The 26757-nt window shown below is 35.9% G+C and overlaps 3 protein-coding genes and 1 non-coding gene across 4 annotated transcripts; 2 read left to right on the forward strand and 2 right to left on the reverse strand.

The window, feature by feature from the left end:
• Positions 1–11660: 11660 nt before the first annotated feature.
• LOC141653605 (uncharacterized) lies at positions 11661–14271 on the forward strand. The gene is made up of 4 exons (XM_074461433.1): positions 11661–12350; positions 12760–13305; positions 13422–13707; positions 13888–14271. Exons 1-4 carry the CDS (start codon positions 11682–11684, stop codon positions 13899–13901), a joined length of 1515 nt encoding a protein of 504 aa, XP_074317534.1. The 5' UTR covers positions 11661–11681; the 3' UTR covers positions 13902–14271.
• Positions 14272–14527: 256 nt separating this feature from the next.
• Positions 14528–18346, reverse strand: LOC141653606 (eukaryotic initiation factor 4A-9). Its single transcript, XM_074461434.1, has 5 exons — positions 18170–18346; positions 16685–16751; positions 16463–16569; positions 15743–16173; positions 14528–15477 (listed from the first exon to the last, which is right to left on the reverse strand). Exons 2-5 carry the CDS (start codon positions 16747–16749, stop codon positions 14842–14844), a joined length of 1239 nt encoding a protein of 412 aa, XP_074317535.1. The 5' UTR covers positions 16750–16751; positions 18170–18346; the 3' UTR covers positions 14528–14841.
• Positions 17806–17912, reverse strand: LOC141654094 (small nucleolar RNA snoR98). The gene has a single exon (XR_012547669.1). It is a non-coding gene; the product is annotated as a small nucleolar RNA snoR98 (small nucleolar RNA).
• Positions 18347–22666: 4320 nt separating the features above from the next.
• On the forward strand, positions 22667–26457 carry LOC141651803 (protein FAR1-RELATED SEQUENCE 5-like). Its single transcript, XM_074459499.1, has 9 exons — positions 22667–22703; positions 23329–23450; positions 23596–23986; positions 24241–24462; positions 24554–24711; positions 24941–25120; positions 25433–25657; positions 25762–25812; positions 26215–26457. The coding sequence occupies exons 1-9, from the start codon at positions 22667–22669 to the stop codon at positions 26455–26457; spliced, it is 1629 nt and encodes a 542-aa protein (XP_074315600.1).
• The last annotated feature ends 300 nt before the right edge of the window (positions 26458–26757 follow it).

Consider the following 26757-nt stretch of genomic DNA (forward strand, 5'->3'; position numbering starts at 1 on the left):
CTCAACTCGATTCCAAACTTCCCTATTTCATCACATAAATGCTAATAGACTCCGATGGTGACTAGCACACCATTAAATAACCGAATTTAAGCATAACTCTTGGCCCTATGGCCATCATCATTACACAATTAAGATAGAACATCTGAGACACACTACCGACACAAACATACTATTTCATAATTTTTTTCGCAACCGTTCTATTTTCTCCCTATACCCGGCGACGGTATCGCCATACCGTCATCAACAACCACAATAGTCACCTCGGTAGCCACAACACTTATACCATATCATGGACACGCCCTTAACCACTCATTACTCTCAAGGAATAACAACAACATCATCACCCAAATGGACACTACAAAACGATCACGATGTATACCAGATACGCTCTACCTGACCATTGGGAGGCAACTATACAACATCTACACTGCCACTCATAGGGTCAGATTCCCACATAACCACTTTCACACTTCATGCGTATACACTTAATTAAACGATTATACTCTATATAACATGAATGATTAACTACCTCAACAATATGACTGAGTCCTCAAGTATTTCATGTCACACTCTTACTCTCATCGCCGCGAAAACCGAACTTGGTAATACAAATCCCACTATCACATATCCCAATTATTTATTAACTAAATTTTCCAAGTCATGTTCAATAACAACATCCCTCAACATGCAACTCAAACCGCTTTCACTATCCATAAGTTCAAACACTTAACAAATGTTCAACCTAGATTACACCTCACCCATTATCCACAAATTACTTCATACTATCATCTTACTTAATTCAAGACACCTTACACAAGCTAAAGCCACTTTCCTTTACTCCTAATTTCCAAACATGAATCATACACAAAATCACAACTTGACTTCTCATTTTAATCTACTAAACACACCCATAACTTTGGATCACAAATAATACTTCTTTGGTCGTATAATCTCATTCCCTAGCATGAAATGTTCCTTCCTCTAGAGCCAATAATCACGTCACGTCCTTATATCTCTAAGTTTTATATTCTGCATTGTTAACATATACTCGTAAACAACTCATTTCCATTCACTATTCCTTCACTCACAATACTTACACTACTACTTAAACAAACTCAATTCAATCTCCAACACATCATTCAAGGTTTCAACCAATAGAATTCGTATTCATCACATGACTTACTACTCACGACATCCTATATGTACCTCTCTACTTGACTCAAACTTACCTCAATTAATCAAATTGGCCTTAATCCCAATAAAACACGTGTTTCCCATTCATAACTCTCAAGATGCAACACTCACTCATCACACATTATTAGCACTCTTTATCCTCATAGCTCATCGACTCACGCCCGTTTCACATCCTCTCCAACACAACCATATATACCTACGCGTCTTTACTCATCACGACTATATAACCCACAAGGCAAACTAAGCATTAACACATGGAGTATATCAGTAAAACAACACACGTCTTTATTAACAAAGATTGCAATACTACGAAACAAGAATACGAAGATTTAAAATTTAATCATACACACTATGGTATGTATATAAAAAAAAAAAAATTGGCAAAATTTTGAGATAAAATTCTCAAATTAAAGCAATGCATATCATTATTCACAAAATTGAAGTCCTATTTACTCAATTGAATCAAGAAAACTTTAAAACGAAATATTCAAATTTTAAGACATACCTAACATTGTCAGACAGCATTTGAATCAACACAATACTACGTCAACAAGGACTAAGTACCGAGAAATAATTAAGTCATATTTGAGAGCAAATTTAAAATTATCCATTTTGAGATGAAATTTCAAAAGATTTTGGACATCTTAAAAATGAAATCTTGATTCAAGATGATACATGTCTTTACCAACTCCGGATAGTAGCCTCCTTAGTTAATTAAACTAAGTTACAAAAACGAAAATCAAAATTTAGGAATGAACATTAAAGTTTCGAAAATTTTGGAATCAAATTTTCAAGACAAATTTTCAAAAGTACGACAAAAGTTAGCAACAACAACCAAACTTGTGGTCCTTATTAAACAATTAACCAAATAACAACTATAAAATCGAATTATTGACTCAAGAACATATAGTTTCGAGTTTATGAAAGATTTTGTGAAAAAAATTCATCATGAAATTCATATTTGACATCGTAAATATCGGAAAGGTGATTAATACCACAAATCGAACAAAATGTGTCATTAATTGACAAAATTTGAAGGGATTAGCATAGATTTATACAAAACCAAATTGGAAGAATAAGAGGAAAGAAAGTGTCACTGACAAGATGAAATTAGCCAATTTAAGGGGCTAAAAAAAAATTAGAATAAGAATTTGAATTCGAGCAATAAACAATCAACAATGAAGTCTTATAAGAAAATGATTTTAACTGGACGAATAATGAGATAAAATAAGGCAATAACACAATTTTTGCGAAATTCACAACCCAGAGAAGTTGGCACTCGGTCGAATGCTGAGTCCACTCGGTTGAGTAACAGTCCACTCGGTCGAGTGCCTTCTCCACTCGGTCGAGTGACTCACTTCCAGAAATTTTCAAGTTTCTGGAAATTGGTCCACTCGGTCGAGTGATAGGGTTCACTCGGTCAAGTGACTGGTACTCGGTCGAGTACTAGCTCGCACTCGGTAGGATGCTTCTCTATGATTTTCAAATTCCCGACTCACAAACATTATATTTACACTAACGACTAATCTACTAACAATCATTTCTAATCACATTCTAACATGTAATAACCATTCATCAAAACACATTATCCATATGAATACTTACATCCAAATTTTCACACGATAGATGCACCACATCATAAATAACGATATCATGCAAAACCTACCGACTTGTTATAGTAAACACGTACTCACGCCACATTTCACATATCATCATGCATCGAATGGACCCATATATAAGGCAAGGAACTAAACTATGATCACAACTACATGAAATCAAGCAACATTTCATTTCAGTGAATAAATCATGCAAGATGCTAAACAAAATTCATATCACTCATATAACCATGCAACATATCATGTTACGTTTTCCGACTCGTAACCACCCACGTAGTGACCAACCGAAACAATAGGATTTAGTTTTGAAATGAGGGATCCTACTCACCCAAAACTGACCTCCTATTGCATTCAAGTCGGGCTCATTTTATTAGACACCCCTAACTTCATTTTATTTCATTGGCTTAGGTTCCAAAATCGTCGCTCTGATACCACTTTGTAACACCCCAATTATCCGCCAAGATAATTGATGCGTTACCATCTCGGTTTCCCGAGGTAGTGTTTCAAAACTTCAATCAAGAACATTTATTAATGTAATGTTTAATGATTACATAAACGTAAACGAATGAATCAATTGAAAGTACAACTTATGACATCTATACTCTTCTAATCAACTAGACTCGTCTCGTGACTCATCAAGTTCGTCCCGTCTCCCGCGTGCTATCCAAACAACATGTACTTAACCCGCTCCCCATATGACCAAAGGATATCATATGGATCGACACAGGCCACCCCAAAAGAGATAGGTGACAATTACACAAACACACAAACATCAGTAACGAAAAATAAAGTGCGACACGACTCAAGTGTGTGAGTCAACAACATGACCATAATATGAATGACACACAATTATCCAACTGTCACGCTGGTACCGGGACACGCCCGGACGTACCCACAACCACTGGTGCCAGGAACACGTCCACGACACCACACTCACACAAGGTACTCCGAACACATCGGTGGTACCGGGCCCAAGAGCGACTCGGGTCCCCTGCCAGACGTCGTGCCTCACCACACGCGTCCCTCCAAACTCAAGTCATTAATGTGCACATCCCTATTGGAGCGGGAAACTCCAAGAGACGACTCAAGCGGAAGACGGTCTCTCAACCGCCTTCCGTCTCCACAACAAGAAATAACCAATCATGCCCTCCGACATATAAAATAACACAAATATGCAAGATACCGTATCACATGCCAATTACAGACTTATCTAATGCAATTAAATGACAAACGACTCATTTAACAATTAAACACATTATCGAACTGAGTAGGATAAACCTACCTTTTAGCAATCCCGTCAAGTAAGCAAGCAAACTGATATAAATGCGCTCCTCCGTAAAAGCGGCACCTAATTACGATAATTAAATATAATTACTAACTAATCTAATTAAATTAAATACGAGTTAATTAATTAAATAGAAACCCGTCTAAAAGTTATTCACATCCCGACTCCCGACTACCCCGACTCCGGCAACCACCTGCCGCTGCCACCATGGACCACCACCACCAGTCGTGGTGGCCACGGCCACCCCCAACATCAACAACCGACACCACCAACAACAACAAACACACACGACACCAACAATAACCAGCCACCACAGCCCCCCACCGTGGGCCACCACCACCACGATGGTCCCTACCTGACCCCCACCATTCGCCACCTTCTGGTCCGAGCCCAAACACCACGACAAACCACCACCACCACAGCCGCCAACAACAAACACAACCAAGACAAAACAGTCCGTATACCCCCTTTTAGACTCGATTTTCGACCACCACGGCCACCCTACCCACCACCCAAGACCATCACTAGCTTCTCCTCACTACCCTCAACACAACCATCCCAAAACCAACCCCGGCCAGTCATGGTAAGAGGGTTAAAAATCCGTCTTAAGACCGTCGCACAAAACAGCTATAATCCATTATATATACTCGGTCAAACGACCATTTGGGCGGTCAACGGTGGTCCTATGGTGGTCACGGTGGGTCTAAGTCGCGAGTGAGTCAACGGTATAAATTAAATAATATATAAATAAGTTTAAGACGGTTTTACCTTATAATCTTGAGGCAGAGGACAAAATCTCCACTTTCTCTTCCTTTCTCTCTTTCTCTCTTTTCTCTCTAAAATTTGGTGGGCGAGGATTGTGTTGAGATTTTTAGTAGAAAACGGTGATGGGTGGATAAGGGTGGAGTATATAAGGTGAGGGTAATATATACATAAGGTAGTATGCGGATACGTATACATGCATCGTATTGCATATTATTATTATTACCACTTATTATTATTATCATCATTACCATCCTATAATAATAATAATTATTATTATTTTATTATTCCGTCTCAAACATAACTCGTATAAATACAATAAAATATTATTATATAAAAATATAAATACGGAGTATTACACTTTTAAGTTTAAGATGTTTTTTTTAATAATTAGTTAGATTACGAATTTTCAAATTTAGATCCACTTATCTATTTACTATATAAGTTTTAATTTTCAATTCTTAGATCTACCTTAAAAATATTAAATTATAAATTTTAATCTTCAATTTTTAGAACTACCTTAAAAATATTATACTTTATTACTATAGTCAATTGAATTTAACCTTAAAAATATTATACTTTATTACTATAGTCAATTGAATTTACAATTATGAGGAGTTCTTGATCGTCTTCACTTTTATCTTTCATAGATGGTTTTAATCTTAGTCTCCTATTTCGTACGATCTTAAACATAAATTGATATTATCTAATAAGCTCAAGGCAATTCGGCTTAACCATTCAAGAACAGTAACGTCATAAGATACATACATATTTCACAATGAGCCAAATACTCCGTATTACACAACTTGGTGATCAATTGTACTATATATGCCCATCACACAATTATAAGGGTAAAAATAAAAATACAAACGAAAACAATTACACCCTCTAGGAGAATCCAGGGGGATAGATTCTCGATACTCCGCAACATAATGAAATGTAGGCATGAAAGAAGTTTATTAGGCGGTAACTAATTTGCAATATCAATGCTAAAAGGTAAAATTCTATCTCGAATTGAATTATATATCGATAGAGTTCTATCTCTAATTGAATATATTTGTATAACAATATATTTATTTATTTTTGTTAATAAGTACAATATCAAAGCTAAAAGGTAAAATTATATCTCTAATTTAATTATATATCGGTAGAGTTCTATCTCTAATTGAATATATTTGTTTAACAATATATTTATTTATCTTTTTTAATAAGTATGTTTAAAAGATGTTAATAGGAGATTAAAAAAAAAAAGATAATTATAGGGGTATATAATTAAAAATTCTGTCCATATTAAAATAAGTCTGAATAAATGAAATAAGTATAAGTAACTAATATAATCTGTAAGGTATGAAAGTATGTAATAGTTTAAATGTGAAAAAAAACATTACTATTAGTTTAAGTGTGAAAAAAATAATCTTATCACAAAAATGTTTTAGTATCCGTGCAATGCACGGACATGAAATCTAGTAGTATATATAAAGGGATTATTATTATTAGGGATATTCTCTCGTATACCCCTTAACTTTTTCATTTTCTAAGATGTACCCCTCTTTTCTTGCAAAAAACTTTGACCGTCAATAACTCTTGGCTACAAATTCAGAATACGATAAACTTTTTTTTTCCAAATTGGCCGTTTTTAAGAGGTCTTCAGTCTAAAAAAAATCACCGACGTCTCAACTCGTAGTCGGGAATTAAGGTCGGTCAAAGTTTATTCGTTAAAAAAGCTTTGACCAACCATAACTACCGGCTACGATTTCAAAAAGCAGTGAATTTTTTTTTCAAATTAAGGCTTTGAAGAGATAATTGGTTTGAAAAAAAATTATTGTTTTCTGAACTCCTAGCAGAGAATTATTGTCGGTCAAAGTTTTTTGTGAAAAATAAGAGGTACACCTTAGAAAACGAAAAATTTCAGGGATACACGAGATAATATCCCTTATTATTATTATACTTATAAATCCGGAGGGAGGGTATAAAAAATACTAGCGTCTTTCTTAATTACCAGTTCCTTCAGAAAAAACCAACGTGAGTCATGACCAAACCCATATTGGTAAAAGACTAATCAACCCATTAATCTATTCGTCCACAAAATTAACGCGCTATTTCATACTGCTGTGTCTTTTTCAGCCATTCATGCACGGTATATCATATTATCATTATCATGGTGACATAATAAACTTAAGGAGTATTATTAGAGTTTACAATTCAAAATTAGTTGACCTCGCTCAACAATTACTCAATCAACAACCAAGCTATATATATATATATATATATATATATATATATAGAGCAAGGATCCGGTGAGTCCAGGGTTTTAAATGAGTCCGTCCTACCATTTTTGACCGTCCGATTTGAAAAATAAACGCACAAGATGATGCCACGTCGCTTATGCCACATCACTCGTGAAGAAAGAAGCAAACCTGGAGCTTTCCCTCGCGCCGTCATTCTGATCAAACGCTACTCTCTCTGCTCTTATTTCTCTCTCTTCGAACACGCTATTCTCTCTAACTCTCTTTAATATTCAACCTACACTGTAACACAAATTATGATGGAATCTCTCTCATTTCACCTCCAAATTGGTACGAGTTTGGTTTTCATCTCAAAATTTGATTTCATTCCACTCAATTATGTTATATTAATTTGTTCTTTGCACTAATTTTCTTACAATTCTAGATTTAATTTCGTTTCAGAGTATTTTGTTTTCACACTGATATCGATTGTTTCATATGAATCTTTCTGTATTTATTACGGTAATTAAGTTGAGCACTTGAATTGTTTATTGATAACTTTTTACGAACCTTGATTTTAGTCTTAAAAAATACTCCATAATGCATCATTCATGGTGACAGTGATTGTTTCCCTTGTTTCAAGAATAATTTTCAGGTTTGCGATTAATTGTTTCTTTGGTACATTTTGCACTTAAAAGGTGATGGTGATACTATTTGTGCATATTCGTTTTTACTGTGTTGAAATTGGACCTCTTTCAAATACAATGAAAGAGTAACTAGCTAGTATGTCTATATAGGAGAAACTAGTGTTATTAGAATAACTGATGTTGAATAACTAGTGTGGGTATGCTAAATAACTAGTGTTATTTCATAGAGTTATTAGTGTGACAACTTAGAATAACTGATGTTACTTTGTAGATAACTCCCTCGTTCCGCTCCTCGAAAAAAAAAAAAAAACTAGTGTTGAAACATAAAGTTATAATTTCACTATGAAACCGTGTTATAATGATGGTATAATTGTGTTATTTCGATTGTATAACTATGTTTTCCTGTTGTTAGTAGACTTTTATTTAACTAATACGGTAAGAACATACTCCCTGCGTCCCATCATTTGTTTACCTTTGATTAAAATATCCCTTACAAAGAATACAAAGAATTAAAAAGTAAACAAATGACCGAGACAGACGGAGTATTATTCGAGTAGTGTTACTCTAATCATTTAACAATGTTACAATAAGCGTACAATTATGTTATAGTAATCGTATTCTTGTGTTTTGATGAAAGCGATGTCAATGCTTATATAATTGTGTTCCTGTGTCATTATACCTTGTTGACACACAAGGGAGCATGTTGTCACTCAACCATGGTTTGATTTGCTTGAATGTTGAGATCAACCAAAGCATACTTGTTTATGTTTTGAGGTTAAGTTGAATTAGTAATAAGGCATTTTGAAGTTTTAGTTGCATGGTACTTGGTTTTACGTTTTGTTATGTTAATCCAGGTTTCAAATTGATTATTTATTTGGGAGGTATATTCATCTAAGCATGTTTTCTGTCGCGAATTTGCTGACAATGTTTACTCTTTGCATTTGTGTCTAGTTGGCATAGTCGTCTATGTTGTTCACTTATAGGATGAGAAGTATTTGAGTGAAACTCGTAATTAATGTACATGTAGAGCATTTACATTTATAACCTTTTTAAAAGCCAATTAGCTCAAATGGTAGAGCATTGTGCAATGCACAAGAAGTGGGTTCGACTCCCATATTGGTTATTAAATACTCACATTACTTTAAGAATAATTTAATGTTTGTAATGGACAGTTGCTCATTTGTGTCAAGTTGTGCTTAATTTAAATAAGTCTCATCTTTGAGGTTATAACAGGCTCACATCCCCGCCACTAAACCTCTCGATTCTTTGTAGTGCTATGATACTATCCCATGAATGTCGTTGATGCACACCCAAGTCTGATCATGACCTCCTCCTCCTTTATTTTCCAGGATTGAATATGATTAGGAATTCTTCATACGGAGTACTAAATAATACTGTAATGCGCATGCCATAACAAGTTTTAGTCACTTGTTTCTTAAATTAATTAGGCTATATGGGACTCGAACCCATATCTTTGTGCAAAATTTGCACATTGCTCTCCCATTTGAGCTAATAGCCTTTAAATATGCCAAATAAAGATGAAATGAGGTGTACTTGAAGCTAAATGTCTTTAAAATACCTTTCATGACTCCAAACTCAAATGCTAGCATTGTGTATAGCTTCACATGAGGATAAACTGTTAATCTTACAAGGATCACTAGCCTACTTAATAAACATTGGCATCATTTATACTCCACAACAATAACCTCACGACTTTCATGACTATTTTTTTTCCTCTACCACAACTCGATGTCCATCAAGGTAACATGAGAATCCCGATCTTTCAATGACATGTAAAAGAAATCAATAAATTTTCTACCACCACTACCATGAATTAACTTAAAACGATAACACACGTGTACCATTATTACAATAACACACACATACAATTAAAGTAACATAACTATATCATTATCGTTGTCAAAAAAAAAAAAAAAAAAACTATATCATTATGGTAACATACTTACAATAAAGATGGCCAGATGGAATACTAACATGAAGAACGAAATTTGGTGTGAAGTAAGGAAATGATAGCGATTAAAATAGTTTGAATGTTTTTTCCACATGGCTAAATGTTAAAACAAAAGCATTAATTAGAAAAATCAAAGTTTGTGCAATCGTATATTAAGGAACGTTTCCTTGTTTTTGGTTATAATTGGAAATTTCGCATCATATGTTATGTTTCTTGAAAAGTAATCATACTTTTGAAGAGTCTAGGGAAAGTGATGAATCACTGTGATTTTTTAACATGTTTGGGAGGTTATCAGATTAGATTCATAATAAATAAGTAGTAAGCCTTATGATTCTGTGATTATGGCTTTATGATTAGCAGCATTATATGATGCTCTAAGTTATTGTAACATGAGTAAACCATCATTGTAACACGATAAAGCATTATTGTAACAAAGCATTATAACATGACTAAACCGTTATCAGTTATCATTATTGTAACAAAGTATAACCGTTATTGTAACTCGAGTAAAGCATTATTGTAACAAAGTATAACCGTTATTGTAACACAAGTAAAGCATTATTGTAACAAAGTATAACCGTTATTGTAACATAACTAAACCGTCATTGTAACATGACTAAACAAGATTATCGATTATCACCCATACCGATTATCGCAATGATTAATCTTAAATCGATATCCATTGTTGTAATGAGAATAACATCGTCATTGTAACACACTTGGACAATCTTAGTAACATAATCAACCATTATTGTAACAATAGTTGCATACACTATTAGCATTTACTTTACATGTAAAAATCATTACCGTAACACAACCAAAACATTATTGTAATGAGTTAAACCATTATCATAACCGGTTAAAATATGGTTTAACACCACTTTATTCATCCTTTCACTACGATTAAAATCATTGATTCAATAACACCAAAACTTGAACACCTATATCCACAATAAAGCAATCAGATCATACATTGAATCAATGAGCATTCCAATGAGATGCAAAACATAAAAAGTCAAATAAATTAAATTAACATTCTCAATTATACTAAAAGAAGAAATTGATAGTAGCTATTGAAGTATTTATTAGAGTAATAATAGTCAGTGTAATCCGCAATCGGGAAGCATAGATCAAGGTCCATCACGTTATTCAAATAAGCGACCATTAATATCCTCAAAGCAACAATCAAACAATATGAAAGTTGCTCGATTCGTTTCAAATACTCTATATCAAAGCAAATCAATTGAAATCACAAATTAAGAAATAGAACGATCTAAATATAGTTTTGTCACTTCAAAGAACAAACCAATAAAACGATATTAATCAATATATGACAAAATTACATGTAGCATGTTTAAAAACAACTATAAGCTAATTAATAGAAATAAAAAAGATTAGAATAAGAAAAATATCTTAAACCTGATAGCAATGTAGCCGATTACGCTTTGATCGTCGATTCGATTTATTTGTGGCCAAAGATGCGGTAGATTAGGGAGAACATAATATGTGCATTATGTCCTTCATTCAGAAATGCGCAAGATCGTGACACGACGATCACCATTTCTAGCTTGAAGTCTCCTCGAATCTCCATTACTAAAGAACTTCACGATAGATAGAGGGATCAAAATTAAGGTTTATAGTTTTTGGTGTTTGTTTAATTGCGAATTTTTGTTAATACGGACAGATTGAGGAGTTCGAGAGGGTAGAGAGAGAAAAATTAATGAGCAAAATCGAGATGTTGTCGGTTGGATAAGTTTATGTATTGACGGGCAATTTGACAATCTTACCCTTATTGCCACGCACGCTACTGTACCGTTGGATCTCCTTCATCTAACGGCTCAGATTGATAGGACGGACTCACCCTAAGTAGGTAGACTCAACGGATCCTAATTCTATATATATATATATATATATATATATATATATATATATATATATATATATATCAAAGATCAAGAACCCATCGTCAACCCAAACACGATGGAGTATTTCGCCAACGCTAAATGCATAAGATTAAGGAGCTACCACAGCAAGTACTTAACAGCCGGAAGCGATGGCGAATCCGTCAAACAAAGCCGTGATGGTACTACCATTAAGGCACGTTGGACCGTCGAGTTGGTCCAAAACAAACCAAACATAATACGCCTTAGGAGCTGTCACAATAAGCTCCTTACTGCGTCGGATGACCTCTTTTTATTAGGCTGGACCGGTAAAAAGGCGGTCCAGACTACACGGGATGATGTATCAGTTGAATGGGAGCCCATTGTGGAAACCGGAGGATACGTCAAGTTACGGGCAGCAGTCAGTGGGAAGTACCTGAGAGGTAATTTCAAGGCCCCGCCATGGCGGAACTCGGTGACAGTTGACTTGCCAGAGATAAGTGCGACGAGGGATTGGATTATGTGGGTTGTTGATGAAGATGTGGGCGATGAGGCGGACAATGATGATCGTTGTGTTTGGGTGAAGAATGGTAGGGGATTGACTATGGGAAAGAGGATTAGGAGGATTGGGTTTAGGTCTACCACTTCCACTGATGTTGCACGTTGTAGTGTGTCTTCGTCGTCCACTGAGGCCACCGAGGAGGAGGTGGCGGAGATGGTTGGTTTGACGTCCATTCAGTCTTTTTCTTCTTTTGGCCGTGCTTATAAGGTCCATTTCTTACCCACCTTTTCTTTTCCACCTTATAATCTCAAATATTCTTTTTTGAATAAAAAACTCTTGTGCAAATTTATAACTGAATTCTGAAACTCTTTTATTTATTTAATATTCGTCTAAAGTGAGAATTTGTGATAAACTTATAGTTATCAAATACAGTAGGCTAATTAAGGAATTGAAGGAAGCAAAAGATTTACAAGTACACTCCAAACAGTTGAAAATTCGACGGTTGAAAATTGAAATGTTTATAGAAAGAGGGAAAAAAATATAAAATAAAAATAATTAAATTTGACGGTTGAAAATTGAAATGCATAGCATAATGAAAAAGAATGCCAAGGTTTGAATAAAATGAGTCCCAATTAATCGTTAGTCTAGCTCAACAAAAAAATTGATTGTCATTCAGGGGGGATTGGAATTATTCCGGAACGCGAGAACAGTCCGTCTGAGAAGCCAGCATGGCAAGTACTTAGTAGCGGATGACAATGAGGAATATGTGATTCAAGCACGAAAGGGGGAAACAAGGCGCGCACGTTGGAGCGTGGAGTACGTAAAATCTGTCGAAGGACTAGAACTGGTTCGCTTAAAGAGCTGCTACGACAAGTACTTGACAGCCACAGACGACGAGTTCTTACTAGGAATGACCGGTAAGAAAGTGAAACAGACTACACCAACAAGTCTTAACTCGTCTATAGAGTGGGAGCCAATAAGAGAGGGGATGGAAGTCAAGTTTAAGACGCGGTATGGGAACTTCTTGAGGGCGAATGGTGGGGTCCCGCCTTGGCGAAACTCGATCACTCATGACGTGCCTAGTAGTAGTCATACTCAAGATTGGATTCTTTGGGAGGTGGATGTACTTCAGGTTTATCCTAAGGTTCAGGAGATTAAAAAAATTGAAGAGGATGAGGATGCAGGTGGGTTGAAAAGGCATGGTTCTACTGTTATATCCAAGGTCATTTTTCGGCTTTCTACTTGCAATTGTATTCATTATGTTCATCCATTTATATAGCTCATGTTTTGATTGATACTAAAAATGGTTCTTATTTGTATGCCCAATTCCAATTGCAGTCAGGAGAACTTGGTGTTGATGACGTAAAGCATAAAGGTCGCATCATTCATTACAACATTGTTCAAGATGACAAAAATATCGAGAAAGTAGATGAGGGACTGTCTTTAGTATTCACAGGGAATGGGGTGACGGAACTGTGTCAATGTCTAGAGGAAGTGACGGGATTGTCTGACATTATATTATGTATGCGCAGTCCTTTGAATGGAAAGCTTTATCCAATGCGTTTGGCACTTCCTCCAAACCATGTTAACTTGCACATTTATGTTGTGCCCTCTTCTTTTCAAGGTTTGTTTTGATCGCCACCCTTGCCTATCTCGTTCTTCTCTTTATTAGTCTTTCAGACACAGTTTTTATTTCGAATATGCGTCCTAGACTATTTGTGTGCACTAGCCAAAGTTCTTTTAAGATAAAGGATTAGCATTTCGGTTATACTGAAGACTATTTTTTTGACAATTTGATTTGCAGGTGAGCATGAATAAATAATTTAATTGTCAACACTCGAACTAATATGTTACGACAAGAAATTAAGTCATAGAATTGGAGCCATGGCAGGGATGACATTAGATAAGTCCTTTTTAAGAGCATACATTACTCGGTGAGTTATTTCCAAGTGTCACTTGTAGTTAGTCTTGTTCTTTGTTCAAGGCAATTTTGAAAAGGGTTGTATAGTTGTATATGGTATTCTCTTTCCTTGTATATCATCTATGTTGAGCAGGAAGTTTGTGTTATACAGGTTTTCTCGCCATTGTCGACTTTCTAGTCTCCAACTTTCATTCAGACTAAGTCTATCCACAGACTGAATATGAGTCTTAACAACACTAAAACAGACCAACCCCAGTTAGGCATTTCATCACAGAATACTAGGAGAAAAGTTCATAAACTTATATCAAAAACATGTAGCCTCAATTATTAATTTTATTTTGGGTGGCTCGTTCATTTCTTAACTTTTCAATATTGGTGATATTCGTGATAAATACTTTGGTCATTGACATTTGTTATTGTCCAATTATCTCCAACAATTACTACAAATTGTCTCTTCATCTCTAGGTCTTTGGGCCAAAAGCACACGTAGCAAATTATCATCAACCAAAACCAAAAACAAAGGTAAACAAATAATCGGGACCGAAAGTATATCAGAGCCTTAGAAGGTGTTTAGTATGAATTTAAGGTACCAACCGTAATCCCCCAGTGTACTTTCCAACTTACACCTTTACCAACAAGCCGACACCCACTCTTCCCCCTGGAGCAAGATGACAGAAAAATAAAAACAAGCAAATATGGCTAAACAACCAGTCATATAACAAGAATGAATTCACTGTCTAAAATTTGGTAAAATTTCAAAAGCTCGTCACAGATACGATTGAAGGGAGTGAGTGAAAAGAACGGTGTCAACTTTCATGAAGGAATGAGAATGACTTATCAGATGAGATCAGCAACGTTAGCAGGAAGCTCTTCAATAACTACGTTGTAAAACCTTTGAACATCTGCAAGCATTTTCTCATCTTCACTTGTCACAAAGTTAATGGCGACACCCTTTCTCCCAAATCGCCCACTTCTTCCTATACGATGAAGATAGTTCTCCGGCTGAGAAGGGAGGTCATAGTTTATCACAAGCGACACTTGTTGCACATCAATCCCACGGGCCAAGAGGTCAGTGGTGATAAGAACACGGGAAGAGCCTGACCGAAATTCCCGCATGATGATATCTCTTTGGTTCTGGTCCATGTCACCATGAGTGGCTGACACTGTGTGGTCACGGCTTCGCATCTTGTCGGTAAGCCAGTCCACCTTGCGCCTCGTGTTGACAAAAATGACGCTCTGAGTGATAGCCAAGGTTTCATACAGATCACATAGAGTCTCAAGCTTCCATTCTTCCTTGTCCACGTTCACATAGAATTGCTTGATTCCCTCTAATGTAAGTTCATCGCGCTTTACAAGGATTCTAACAGGCTTGTTCATGAATTTTCGGGTAATTTCCAATGCCTCTGGTGGCATAGTTGCAGAGAACACTCCAACTTGAATCTTAGGAGGCAAGAGTTGGAAAATATCATAGATCTGTAGAAGTTTAAATTGAATCCATATATAAAAAAAAATCCATCTCAGCAATTATCATATGAGATCAGCCAAACTATCTAAAATACCAACCATATAACCAAATAACCGACTAAAAAATGAAATCAAGAAAAAGTTTATCCCTTAATATGGATTAATCTAGTTATAAATCTTATGATGCAACCATCTCATATATGAGAGAATCATGCCAACAAAATGTCTCAAGAGGTTGATATCATAAATTACAATCAGCTTCTTAACAACGTACCTGATCCTTGAACCCGCGGGAAAGCATCTCATCAGCTTCATCCAACACAAACATCCTAATGCTATCAGCTCGAAGTGACTGCCTCTTTAACATGTCGAAAACACGACCAGGGGTACCAACGACAACATGCACACCACTTTGAAGTATGCGTTGATCCTCACGGACACTAGTTCCACCGACACAAGCATGGACCTTAACCCCGAGATAGTCACCAAGAGCTCGCATAACCTTTTCAATTTGCTGAGCAAGTTCCCTAGTTGGTGCCAGAACCAAGGCCTGGGTTTGAACTAAGCTGTAATCGAGTTGTTGTAAGATGCCAGAACAAAAGGTAGCTGTTTTACCAGTTCCAGACTGAGCTTGTTGTATAACATCAAGACCTTTGCAAAATGGAACTATTCCTCTTTGTTGAATTGCAGAAGGCTTCTCAAAACCTGCAAAACTGAAATTCTTTAGTGATAAAATAGTATAACGAGATAGGTTGACAGTATGACACAGCATGTAAATGAGATAGATGGAAATAAGTCACAGCATGTACATGAGATAGATGGAAATAAGTAAGCATTCAACACATTTTTTAAAAGACTGTTTCACACAGTATTTTGTGAGCGTTATCTATCTACCCCCTAACTGCTTCGTTATTGGATTTTATACAATTTTTATTAATTAAATGTCGCAGAATAAACTAAAAGTCATTTTAAACTTTTGACAATTCTACTTTACCATATGCATAAATTCCTCTTAACAGGTTCTCTTGTAATCCCATAGCATCAAAGCTATCAGAGACCTCGTCATATGTAGTAAAGAAGTCTTCACCATCAGCTGATAGTCTGCAAAGTAAACATAATACAAGGGATCAAATTGTTGTCAAAAGGTGAGGTGGTTATAATCAGATGGTGCAAGTACAGAAAGTTTATTATACAAAGTAAAACCACGGGTTCTTACAATTCAGTCATCTTTGCATCATACTGACGTGCATCATATTGGGAACCTTCTGGTGCAGCAGCCATGACTGCATGTACAAAATGTAATTAAAAAAACAGTGTAAAAGAGAGAGTTCACAGTTTCTCTCAGAAAGAAATATAGAATAAACATCTTCAATACTCTATTAAACAGCTAAACGGGGTCTAGCTGTTTAGGGAGGTCAAATTCCATAGTAATAACAATAAGATGTGGAATCTACGAGAAAATGCAAAATTCCATAGGTTTTAAGGAATGAGCATGTCCAGAGGCACCATTTGCTATAGCATCTTTCAGTATATTATCTGATAGAGTATTTTCTCCGCCACTAATCAAGCAGAGAAAATAATAGTCAGATGCTCCTAATTTGGTCGCACGCACAGCACAATAAAAAACATTGGAAAGGGAATGTTTAGTTATGTAATGCAGATTTTTCAATATTACTCACTCCTTCAGGTTCAGCTCAATACATATTCTTTATTTGCCCTGTTATTGAATTCCATACATTTATATGTTAGTTAAAAATTTGTCTGATTAAAATAAAAAAATACCACGCTCGATAACAGTGAACATTATGGAGGGCTAAAATGAAACGGTATGTGAGTAACTTAATGAGTAAAAGACAACGAATTAGGCATTACAGCCTAAAACATTAAGCATTACAAAAAGCAAAAGCATAGAAGTTGAAAGCTAAAAATCATTGATGTTTTAAACACAGGTTTTATTTAACAGTTCATAAACTTTAATTAAGTAGAGAAACAACAGTACACTCCCTTGACAAATTTCCACATCGCAAGAACGCTGATAGAAATAGAAACGACCAAAAACAACAGCTGATGTAATTAGTTTTACACACAACTGATGTTACAGAAAAGCCAAACTTGATTACTCCAGTGAAGGGAGCACAAGCATTAAATCCTGATTTCAATATTTGGAAAGAAATATTAAGGGGGTAGCGAGATATCCAATATTTGAAAAGATCAACAACAGATATCCCGAGCCCCACTCCTCCAAAGCATTAAGGATGAAACTATTCATAAACAATACAAGCAATTAAATCCTGATTTGAATGAGTTTTCTACATTAAACGAAAGTGGAGAAAAAGAAAATGTTACAGAAAAGCCAAACTTGATAACTCCATTGAAAGGAGCACAAGCATTAAATCCTGATTTCAATATTTGGAGAACAAATATCAAAGGAGCATCCAGATATCCCATATTTGATATTATATCATCAGATATCCCTCACACCCTCTCCTCCAGAAAATAAGGAAAAAAAAAACAAATGACAAGTATAGATGAGCTGAAATCGTACAAAAAAAAAACAATCTGCATATACAAAGTCAACTCCCTTTTTTAACATAATCAACATGTATAAATAAAAAAAAATTAAAAAAAAAAAAAAAAAATAGAGTAAGCATACAAGTAAAGTAGAAAGATAAATGGGTTGAGATGAATGAAGAGAGTAAACCTGAGTGCGGAAATGGATTGAGAAATAAGAGAAAGAGAGATAACGGCGGTTCAATAGGGGCACTGCGTGATAGTAAGTGAGAGAGAATTATGGAAGAGGCAACTTTTTTTCATGTTTAAAAAGGGTGGCGTCTTCCTATGCCCTAGCTTTCTCTTCTTTCGCCGGATTGGGCCTCCCAATTATTTCACTTTGATTTTTTTTCTGTCTTAATCCAATCTCTTAACATCGCTATTTTCGTCTTCAAATCCATACTGGTGGGTCAAATAACACCCCTCTTCAATTCCTAACTTCAATGCATTATGTTTCTATCTTACCAGTCTTAAACCCGCAATTGTTATTTGAGTTTTGTTACGATACAATTATGTAAACATAAATCCATAATAGTTACATTTTCTAGGAAGTCATATTCAAAATTATTGTTTGATTATTATTTATCTTAAAAATTAATTATGCTTGTACAACCTCAATGAATTTACGAAGGCATACATTTTGGGCCTATATAAATTAATTTGAATAATAATCCGATAAAAATTACACAGCGTAAGCGTGTATAAAATAAAATTAACATGAGAAAAATAATTCTTTCCGCATGGTGTAACATCACAATGTTAAAGCTTGTCAATTAATTGGTTAAATTAGAGTCTTTTAAAAAGCTCATATACAATGAAATACATGGATTGATTAGTAATATTTTAAACCCGTGCAATAACCCGTGAAAATTGCACGAGTTTGCTTTTTTAAATTATTATTATTGAAACACTTATTTATTTATTAATAAAGTATTGATAACTAATATTTAATTATGATTATATGAACGTGTTTATACCAACTTACACGAAATTTGGCTACGAAATTTGACTTTTATAATATCACTAAAAAAATATATGATAACATTTTCCGGAATCATATGAACAACATAAAATTAGTCTTAAGCCCGTGCAAATCATGTATTAATTAAAATGGATAACTTTTGCACAATACTCATAAAATGTGAGGCCATCTTATCCAACCCGTACCCAAGCCTGCAACTTATAACCCTTACGGCCTTATGCAGTGTCAAACCCCAGGCCTGACACAAAGATTGAGACTTTAACTTAGCCTGACTAACCTGATGTTCTCAAGATGTAATTGTAACACCCCCATTTATTCGGGAGCCTTTAGCTAGACATTCCCAAATAAATAGGACTGTTACCATCTCGATTTCCCGAGGTAGTGAATAACAAAGTACAACAAACCAAAGTGCTTTAAATTAAAACTTTAACGATTAAATGTTTATTACAAATTTAATCAACTAAAACTTAATATAAAATATTTACAACTCGCAGCGGAAATAAATAAAGTGATATAAATTGTTCTATGTGATCTAGACTTCAACTATGGTCCAAGTCGAGCTCTCTTCCCAATGCTCCCAAGTCAGGCCTAACTCAAAACTCGCTATTTAAATCGCTCCCCATTTAATAGGAAATATTAAATGGTTCACCACAGGATGCCATCAATTAAAGCAGGCATCAATTTTATTTTGACACAGAAGCAAACACGTCAACCAATGGTTGAGTAGGATAAAATACATTAAAATAACCAATCTATAATAATCTCACAACTGACAACATGCCGAATTCCAACCTCAACTGTTCACATCTCATATCTCGACATCAACTGTCCACGTTATCCACCAGAGACTAAGCCTGGGGCAGTCCAAATACTCACACACGTTATCCACAGAGACTAAGCCGGGGCCTTCCAATTAATCACACACGTTATCCACGAGACTAAGCCTGGGGGCGGTCCAATCACCACTCACGTTATCCACGCAGACTAAGCCTGGGGCACCCAATTCTCATAAACCATTCCACAATATAATCGTATAAAATATACACAACTCCAATCAATTAACAATGATATTCACTAAATTAACTTTATTAAATAAGCAGTCATAAACCAATCATCCTTCCAATAACATCCATCCATCAAACACGAAAACAGATATAGTTGAGTAGATTATCCTACCTCGTCAGCAAATTCCAATAACGCAATCCGAGTAAATATAAATCCAATTAACACAGCTTCTCACAACTCCGTCACCTAGACAAGTAATTATTATAATTTAATTATTAATTATTCAATTCATTATATTAATTTAATTAATTATAATTTAATTTAATTAATTATTTTCCCGTGTTAACGATTACGTAAACCCGACTCAAAATTAAATAAACCAACATGTAAACCCACACTATCACGTGGTTAAGAACCACGTAGTAACAAGAAACACAACATTCCCACCACCAAGGCAACCCGTGTAACACCCCCGCTCAGACACCCTCCTTTAACCCACCTATTACGCCACCTCCAGCCACCGTCAGAACCACCCAACATGCCTCGACCTAGACCGCACCTAGGCCAACCCCGACAACCCTTAACCGCCACCTGAAACACCCCCTGCAACCCCAACTAACACGCCCTAATCAGCCACAGAAAACCCAACACGAGAACAACGAAACTTAACCAATTCACCATCCTACCGGCACCACGACCACCCGTGGCCACCACCGTGGTCTCCCTTGACCCACGGTGGTCCCACCACTGACCCGACCACTCACGGCAGCTCACAACCACCCAGAACGACACCAACAATCCCCTTAAAACCCCTCCCCTGTTCTCACGTTTTTCCGGCCACCACCGCCGCAAAACACCATCTCCGGGCACCAAGACACCACCAAGGTGGTCGAATACCTCCCCCCATCACAACCCTACCATGCCCAGGTCAAGACTCGACCATTAGAGGGTTCAATTACCCATCCCAAACCCCACGACCAACTCACAACACCTCCCTGACCAGCCACCTTTAGCCACCTGCCACCGCCACCCTAGGCCTTCCTAGACACCACCACCACACCCATTCCAACCCTTGCAACCCCACGAACCACTTCCCAAAGTTTGGTCTAATTCCGTCAAGGTTTGGGTCAGTTTCTAAGTGTCTTAAGATCGTCTGACATTCAGCTGTATAAGAAAATAAAACGAGATTAAAAGTTGTTACCTATTGATATCGCTTGCTAATTCCGTCTCCAAAAGCTCCTCCTCTTAATTTGTGATTTATTTATCAGATTTAATAGGATATTTATAGGGTAGGATTATAGAGAATGCGAGGTCAATTAGAAAACTATATAATTTACCTTATTCTAATTAGTATAGAAATTGCTATTACTATTATATTATTATTATCATATAATATATGTTAATCTTACCATAAATAGGATTTCCTCATAAAATATTTACTAATTTATTATTTGCCATAACTTATTATTATTACTTTTCTATATTATATTATTATTAATTCCCGATATAAATCGCGATTACACTTACAGTAATTTAATAAATTTCAGTCCAATTACCAATGGCACACGGCCCAAGATCCACTTATAAGCTTAACCCAATTCCCGACTTAGATTATTAATTTATTAATTAATTATCGCCTTACTTGTAATTATTATTAGAAATGTCATTTAATCAATTATTAATTTACATAAATTACTTTCATAAATTATTATCAAAATACGGAGTATTACAGTCTTCCCCCCTTAAAATGAACTTCGTCCCGAAGTTCGCCCATAACTACAACTACAACATTCACAACATCACACCATTCAACATTACTAAGCAACTTCGATTATCAACTACATCAATCTCATCAAAACAATAATTCAAAATTTATGTAGTATTACATTCTTTCCCCCTAAAAATAAACTTCGTCCTCGAAGTTTGGAATACTAAAAATAGGAACAATCAATGCATTATTATAATGCCACAAAACCATGAAACACATATTGTAATATAGAACACTTATCGCTTCCAACATGAATTAACGATTGAATAAATAACAAAATTTTAATTACTAGCAAATCACATCATATAAGATATTCGAATTAATCTTTACTCCAACTTATTGCTTAACTACTGGCGAATACATTGCCAAATTAATAATAATCTATAACAAAAGATGCGCATAATTATTTAATTAATCTTTTCTTAGTTCATCCTAATTGTCACTAACAACATCCAACTTAAACATGAATGCAATTATTGTAACATATATATATATATATATATATATATATATATATATATATATATATATATATATATATATATATATATATATATATATATATAGAAATTGCATCAAGTGAGTCTAGGTATCTTAGATGAGTCTAGCATTTTAATCTCATCCATTAGATCTACTCTAATCAATGGCCGAGATTAAATCTCGTAAATTATAACAAACCTATAAAAGCTAAGAATTCAAACCTCCCCTCATAATTCGGTTTCACTTTCTCTCTCATCCGTCTCTTTCCCTCGCTTTCTCTATCTCTCTCTGTAAGTCAAAATAATCTATGAATCAAGCAAACAAACCCTAGGTTCCTTTTCTTTACTCGCTTTCATCAATTCATTCACAAATCAATCAAATTCGCCTGCATTTTCCAGGTTCTCGTTGCTACAATGGATGCAGATTCTACCGACATTAACATGCAAACAGGTAATTTCCGTAATCCTTTCGTTTTCAGTTTTCCTTTTCGCGATTTCATCTGGATTCTATGTCGCTGATTATTCGCTATTGCAATTTCATTATTCCGTTGCTTTTCAGTTTTTTAGGTTAATCGATTTTATGTTTGCTTCAATTTTAATGACATCCGTTCAGTTCTACTTCAATTTGACGGTTTCCTTTCCTTTGATTATTCTCGTATTTGCTTTTCTCTTAAATATTAGGTGCAATCTCCTTGTATTTGTTGTTTTTCCTATCGAATTTTCATATTTACGTTCTCCTCTGCTTCTCCTTACCATCGCAGTTGCTTTATAGTCACATTCCGTCAATTTTGATTATATTTGTCTTTATTCTGTTGCTTTACAGTTTTCTAGGTTAATCGATTTTTGTTTGCTTCAATTTTAATGAAATCCGTTCACTTCTACTTCAATTTACGGTCTCCTTTCCTTTGATTCTACTCTTACTTGCTTTTGTCTTAAATATTAGGTCCAATATCCTTGTATTTGTTGATTTTCTCGTTCAATTTAGGTCAAATTTCATTATATTTGACCTCTTTTCCTGTCTTGTATATTCCTGTTCCCCTGTCTGTATATTCCTGTTCTCCTGTCAATGCTTACAGGCTCAGCTTGTTACAATATCAATGTCACTGTAACACAATCACATATATTCATTTCCATTGCACATATAACATATGATGTCCCACTTCTGGATGTCCTCTTGTTCTCACATTTACTTCACTTTGTACTTTAGTTTCTTGTTCTAAATTGTAGTCCCACCTCTTTCGCATATTTCATGTTCTCCCGTCCATCCTTATGTCACTACATTGTCATAGTACTAGTATCTTTGTAACAATGTTACTCTTTGTAATACCACCGTTGTATTTTAGGTCACTAATACTCGTATTTTCCTTTTCGTACATGACTCAAATCTTGTCACTCAACCCCATTCTACGCCAATTGTCCAAGAGCAACCCAATCCTCAACCAAATAATCAGCTTGTTCTGTCTCACACGCCTAATGGAGGTGAGCGCTGGATGCGTGTGGTTGAGCACAAGTTTAGACCTACCATTGGTGCAGTTTTCGCCTCCCTTGAGGCTGGCATCAAGTTCTACGAGGTTTATGCTCGGGCATGCGGATTTACCCCTCGGAGGCACAGTACGAAAACACTACGAGGTGGTGTTGCACACCAAAAATTCGTAGTCTGCAACCGTCAAGGGTTCAGGGAATCTAAACCGAAACAGCGTCCCAGAACCAAGGATGATGAGAATATGGGTGATGGTTCGTCCCACTAGTAAAGCTGATTACGGCGAGTTAAAATCACAAGAATTGGATGCCGAGCATACGTCAGATTTGCCCTTCTACATGGCCTTGATGGCCCAGCTATGATTGACGAGTTTTCTAAAGTCCACAATCATCGTCTCACCTCTCTCCGTAACAGAGATCTCGATAAGATTTCACGATCCCTTGATATGTTCCAGAAGACGCTTATCTTGGACAACTCCAAGTTGAATATTATTTGGATTGACCTTTAGACAAGGTTAAGGAACTTGTCAATGGGTATGAAAATATCGGTGCTACATTGATAGATTTTAAGAACTTTCAAAGAGATATCAAGTGCTACATTGGGTTAAGAGATGCTGACCTTTTCATCGATCGACTCGAGAAACTCAAAGCAACCCAACCCCAGTTCTACTTCGCCTATGATGTTGATCCGCAAAACCGTCTAACAAAGTTCTTTTGGGCTGATGCTACATGTATTAGAAACTACTCATTCTTTGGGGATGTGTTAGCTTGACCCTACTTACGGAACCAACAAGTATGATATGGTTTTTACACCATTCACAGGTGTTAATCACCACAGAAAGTCGGTGTTGTTTGCCGGTTGTCTCCTGTTACACGAGGATGACATCTCCTTCCAATGGACCTTTCAAAGATTTCTTGACCGCCATGGGACAAAAAGAGCACGATTCATGATCACGGATCAATGCCCTGGCATAAAGAAGGTAATAGTGTGACAATGTTATCAGAATGAGACTTACTTAAGATTATTGTACCCCAACTTTTCGACTCCAACTACCACTTTGTTCCATCTCTTCCTCTTTTACAAGGTTATTCAATAACAATGTCATCAGTAACTAAATTACTAACATATAATTTACTCACTTGCTCTTTCCCTATCACTGGTCAATATCACGTTCGACTTCTTTGTTTCATTATGCCTGGCATACAAAGGCTTTCCTTCTCGTTTTCAAGACAGCTAGGCATCGTTATTGTATGTGGCATATTACACAAAAGATCACGGACAAAGTTGGTTCAACACTCTGCAGAGACACGGACTTCCTTGCTCGCTTCAACGCTGTTGTTTGGGACCCTGATATGGAGCCGTCGGAGTTCGAAGAGAAGTGGCGGAAGGTCATTTGATTTCGATTTTGGAAGATAATGATTGGTTGACTACAATGTTCGACTTACAGACACCATTGGATTCCGCCTACCATCGTGACCTTGCCTTGGGCTGCATATTAAGAACAACACACGATCGAGAAAGTACAAATTCGTTTTTCAAGCGCTATGAGAATCACTTTGGTACACTGGTCGAATTTTGGATGAGGTAAACACCTCTTTTTCATTCCTTACGATGCCGGGAACAGAAGTGTATGTTACAAGCACCATTGTTTCATTGTTACATAAATAATTTGTTCCGAATCCTTGTTGCATTAAAACCAGGTTCCAAATCGCTATGGACAAAGAAGTCAGCGCTATACACGAAGGTGCGATGATTATAACAACGACCACTCATTCCCTGAGCTTAAGACAGAATTACCTATAGAAAAGCATGGCGCTATTATATACACACATTCTGTGTTCAAGGTGTTTCAAGAAGAAGTAATGGCGGCCGATTCATGTGGTGTTGATGACTTTGAGAAGGAGGAGCATTTGCGCATAATTCATGTAATCGATCTTTGAGATGCATGAATTTTCAAGGTGAGGTTGGACCTTAGAAGCATGATGCGTATGCGAGTGTAAACTGTTGAAAGAATTGGATTACTCTGCAGGCATATTTTGTGGGTGTACAAGGGCAAAGGAATTGGACGAATACCAAGCAAGTACATTGTAGATCGTTGGCTAAATAACACACACGCAACGAACAGGTTTGATTCGAAAACATTATTACATGTGGATTTTGACTTGTTACGTAATTGCTTTCTGATAACATTGTATCCATAATTTCTTAAAGTAACATTGTCACCATGATAAACAAGAACCTGCTTTGTTTTACTTCCGTGCTTGATTCGAATGGGAATGTCATTGAGGATTCATATATGGCTACGTCGATATGATCATTTGTGCAACGTATGGTCAGAGTTCCGTCAGATTGTTGGTGTTCTCAAAACTTTACCTGTTGAACACACGGAAGAGTTAGCATCCCTCCTAGTTGAGTTCCGGCAGAAGTTATGTATTGAACCGCTTACAAAAGACCAAGAGATGGAGATCTTTGTTGGCTGCAGCTCGTCGTTCAAGTCACTATCCACCCTCCGGAACAAGCACGCAACAAGGGCAGTGGAAAAAGATTGAAGTCAGCTAAACAACAGGCCATTGAAAAAGCAGCCAAGCCAAAGAGGCTATGTGCATACTGCAAAGAAAGAGTTACCCACGACAGGAGAACATGCCCTCTTCGCATAGCTGATGTAGTAGCTTTGAGAAAGCTAAAAAGAAAAAGTTTGATACTTTGTTATGATGTTACAAAGTAACATTGTGACCTTAGCAATAATTAGTAGGATTTTGTGTTCTTTGTGACAATAATATGTCACAAGTAAAAATAAAAAGTAGAATTGTGTCTTGCTGTGGCAATAACATGTCACAGTAAAAAGTCATTCCATTGTCCTACATCATAGTTAACATTTTATACAGCACTTACAATTTTTTATACACCAATACATATTGTTTTAGGACCATTTTCCGTCCCGTTTTAGGAGCATATTTCCTAAGTTTTACAAAGAATGAAGATTATACAATTTGTTATACGATTTGTTTTGTTTAAGGAAAAGGGT

This window comes from Silene latifolia, chromosome 4 (assembly GCF_048544455.1).
Source record: "Silene latifolia isolate original U9 population chromosome 4, ASM4854445v1, whole genome shotgun sequence".
Lineage (NCBI taxonomy): Eukaryota > Viridiplantae > Streptophyta > Magnoliopsida > Caryophyllales > Caryophyllaceae > Silene > Silene latifolia.